Source organism: Solanum dulcamara, chromosome 8 (genome assembly GCF_947179165.1).
Source record: "Solanum dulcamara chromosome 8, daSolDulc1.2, whole genome shotgun sequence".
Classification (NCBI taxonomy): domain Eukaryota; kingdom Viridiplantae; phylum Streptophyta; class Magnoliopsida; order Solanales; family Solanaceae; genus Solanum; species Solanum dulcamara.
The window spans coordinates 7,793,670-7,796,790 of record NC_077244.1 but is presented as its reverse complement, the minus strand read 5'-3'; the positions used below and the strand labels follow the sequence as shown (position 1 = coordinate 7,796,790).

Sequence of the window (3,121 nt, the reverse complement as noted above, 5' to 3'; positions counted from 1 at the left end):
AGGTCTGATATAACATTTTTTGTTGATTTACTCGCAAGATATAGTTCATCTACAATGCGAAGACATTGGAATGGTATCAAGCATATTTTGAGATACCTAAAGGGTATCATTGATATGAGTCTGTTTTATACTAACAAAGGTTGTACAAACCTTATTGGTTATGCAGATGCACGTTATTTATTAGACTAACATAAAGCTGGATCTTAGACAGACTATTTATTTACACACGGAGGAACTACTATATCATGACAATCTACAAAGTAGTCTATTGTTGCTACTTCTTCAAATCATGCTGATATAATAAAAATTCATGTAGCAAGTAGAGAATGTGTGTAGTTGAGATCGATGATACAGTTCATCAAAGAAGAAGCGGCTTGAAAAATGATGTCAAAGTACCCATAGTTATATTCGAAGTCAATGTCGTATGCATTGCTCAATTGAAAGGTGGCTTCATAAAAGGAGACATAACAAAACATATTTCACCAAAATTATTCTTCACACATGATCTCCAGAAGAATGGTGATATTGATGTACAACAAGTTCGTTCGAGTGATAATATCACAGTTTATTCACAAAGGCATTACCAATATCAACTTTTGAGAAGCTAAGGTATAAGGTTGGAATGCGACGTCTCCAAAATATCAAATAAAGTTTTCATCAGGAGGAGTAAAATACGCGTTGTAATCTTTTTTCCTTAACCAAGATTTTGTTCCACTAGGTTACCTGATAAGGTTTTTAATGAGGCAGCACTCAAGGCATATTACCAGATGTGTGTACTCATTTTCCTTCACTAGGCTTTTTTCCATTGATTTTTTCTAGTATGATTTTAATGAGGCACAAGATCTATGGGTGTTCATGATAACTATGTATATTATTTCTTGTAAAATTTTTAATGAGACACACTACACGTGAACATCCAAGGGGGAGTGTTATGAAAGTGGATGTCCCACTTTGTGGACGTCCCTTTCCCCTTTGTACTTTTTTTTCTTTTCTCCTCATTTTCCTTCTCCTTTTTCCTACACCAAATTTTATCCCCTTCCCCAACTTGTATACTTCTTTCATTCAGAATGGCTATTATAGCCACTGTAATTATACAATAACAACATAGAATTCTGAAAACTCTTTCTCTCTCTTATTATTTCTATTTCTGATTAATTTGCTAAGTTAGTTTATTTTATAACAGATACCAAATTCTTTTAACGTGCAAAACACAATACTCAGTAGAAGCAACACAATACTACTATATAATGAAAAATTTAACACAATACGAAGGTAGTCTCAAAAGAATTACTACAAATTCAAAAAGAAATTAAAAACTTCTTTATATTATACATCTCATTATAGCACAACTCACACTTATTTTTCTTATAGACCTTTTCTATCACTATTTATAAAGTGCTCTCAACTCTCTATATTTCTCTCTTTTAATTGGTGTACACAAATTAAGAAACAAAATTTCTATTCATAGGAAGAGAATGATAAACTTCAACCAATCAAAATTGGTTTTATTTGCAAATGCGTTCTCCATATAACTTGTCCTACTATATAAAATAGTCATAGCAATGATTTTAAGAGTACCAAAGGAGATTAAAAGTGACTTTATGATTTTACATGTTAGATCTACAAACTCATCTTATAATTCCTATACCAACTATATATAATAAAAAAAATAGCCTTCAAACAAATAACCCTTTGTTAGCCAAAAATGTGTTATCCTGGTTGTCCAAGCAATAAAACATAGGAAACGTCTTAGTTTCTTCTTCATCAGTCATCCATAAAGTGTTTGGACAATAATCCCATATAGGTGATGGCATAATAGGTTTACACATTGTTTCATTTTCCTCTGATAATTCAATGTCTTTCCATATTTCATCCATGGAGTACACTTTCATATTTTTTCCTTTCTCGTGATCAACAACTTTTTTTTGTAGTCCACCTGTATCGTAGAAGTTCCTTTCGTTGTTCTCAACAATGGGCATGAAGTTCATATCAGGACTGTTGGACGAGAAAGATGAAGAATTTGAAAAGGATGAAGATGGAGAAATAATAGATGCCTTCATGTTTTTCCTCTCATCTTGAGCCTTCTTCCTCATATAGGTTCTCCAATAATTTTTGATTTCATTGTCAGTTCTCCCGGGTACTTCCCTTGCAATTCTTGACCATCTGAGTACATGAAGGAGTTCAAATTATATATAGCTAGGGCAGTTAGAAATTCTAATAAGAGAATTAAGTACAAAAACAAAAATGTAAAAATTGGGATAATTTCAACTTATGAACTAAAAGAAAAGAAGTTAGAAGTAGTCAAACCTATTTCCCCATTTGGAGTGGAGTTCAAGAATAAGACGTTCTTCTTGAAGGTTCATCTTTCCTCGTTTGAGACCAGGATGCAAGTAATTCACCCAACGTAATCTACAACTTTTTCCTGTTCTTCTCAAACCTATTTATACAACAAAAAAAAACAAAAAAATTGTATATAGAAAAAAGGAGTTAGAAGTTGCTCCATGAAAATAAGATTTCATGTCCAAGACAAGCCTACCTAATTTATATGTCTCCCTCCAACCTTAAAAACCTGAAACTTTGGCCAAGAAATCCCATCGTCGATCGCCTAACAAGTTCACATAAAATGCCAATTGAAGATCCTCTTGTTCTGTCCATGGTCCCTTTCTCATTTCTTCATGTTCCATCTTCTTGTTGTTTCCTCTTTTGAGTTCTCACTATATCTAGCTTAGCCTTTTTCTTGAATGACCTAATTCGTTGATACATAGTGTGTATGTACACGGGTGATATTTATAGTGGGAAATATACTCTTGAAAGGCATAAAGGGATAGGATCTTTTTTAATTATATGCATACTATAGTCCATTACATTGGGGGGGCCCGTTTATATAAGTTGATTATATTAGTGTAACATTTTTAAAAAATGTTTAGCAATGTGTAATGGGAATTGAACCCACACATGTTTAGAAGACTCTCACACGTACCACTAGATTATAATCTGGATAGTAAATGATTATTATTATTTTTAATTTTTAATTTTGTTATGTTTAATTTTTGTATATCAAATTCAACACTAATGTATAAGGTACGATCGGTAAAGGGATAAATCATTTCCAATGAAAAAC

General features: G+C 32.3%; 1 protein-coding gene across 1 annotated transcript; it reads right to left on the bottom strand.

Moving 5' to 3' along the window:
- Positions 1-1,583: 1,583 nt before the first annotated feature.
- On the bottom strand, positions 1,584-2,777 carry LOC129899592 (transcription factor MYB48-like). Its single transcript, XM_055974597.1, has 3 exons — positions 2,537-2,777; positions 2,308-2,437; positions 1,584-2,163 (listed from the first exon to the last, which is right to left on the bottom strand). Exons 2-3 carry the CDS (start codon positions 2,361-2,363, stop codon positions 1,677-1,679), a joined length of 543 nt encoding a protein of 180 aa, XP_055830572.1. The 5' UTR covers positions 2,364-2,437; positions 2,537-2,777; the 3' UTR covers positions 1,584-1,676.
- Positions 2,778-3,121: the final 344 nt, after the last annotated feature.

What these genes read in the sequence shown, in the direction of transcription:
- LOC129899592 (XM_055974597.1), bottom strand. Translation starts at nt 2,363, where the DNA reads ATGAACCTTCAAGAAGAACGTCTTATTCTTGAACTCCACTCCAAATGG. An exon ending in CACTCCAAATGGGGAAATAG is followed by an intron (nt 2,164 to 2,307) that starts GTTTGACTACTT and finishes TCATGTACTCAG; the next exon opens with ATGGTCAAGAATTGCAAGGG.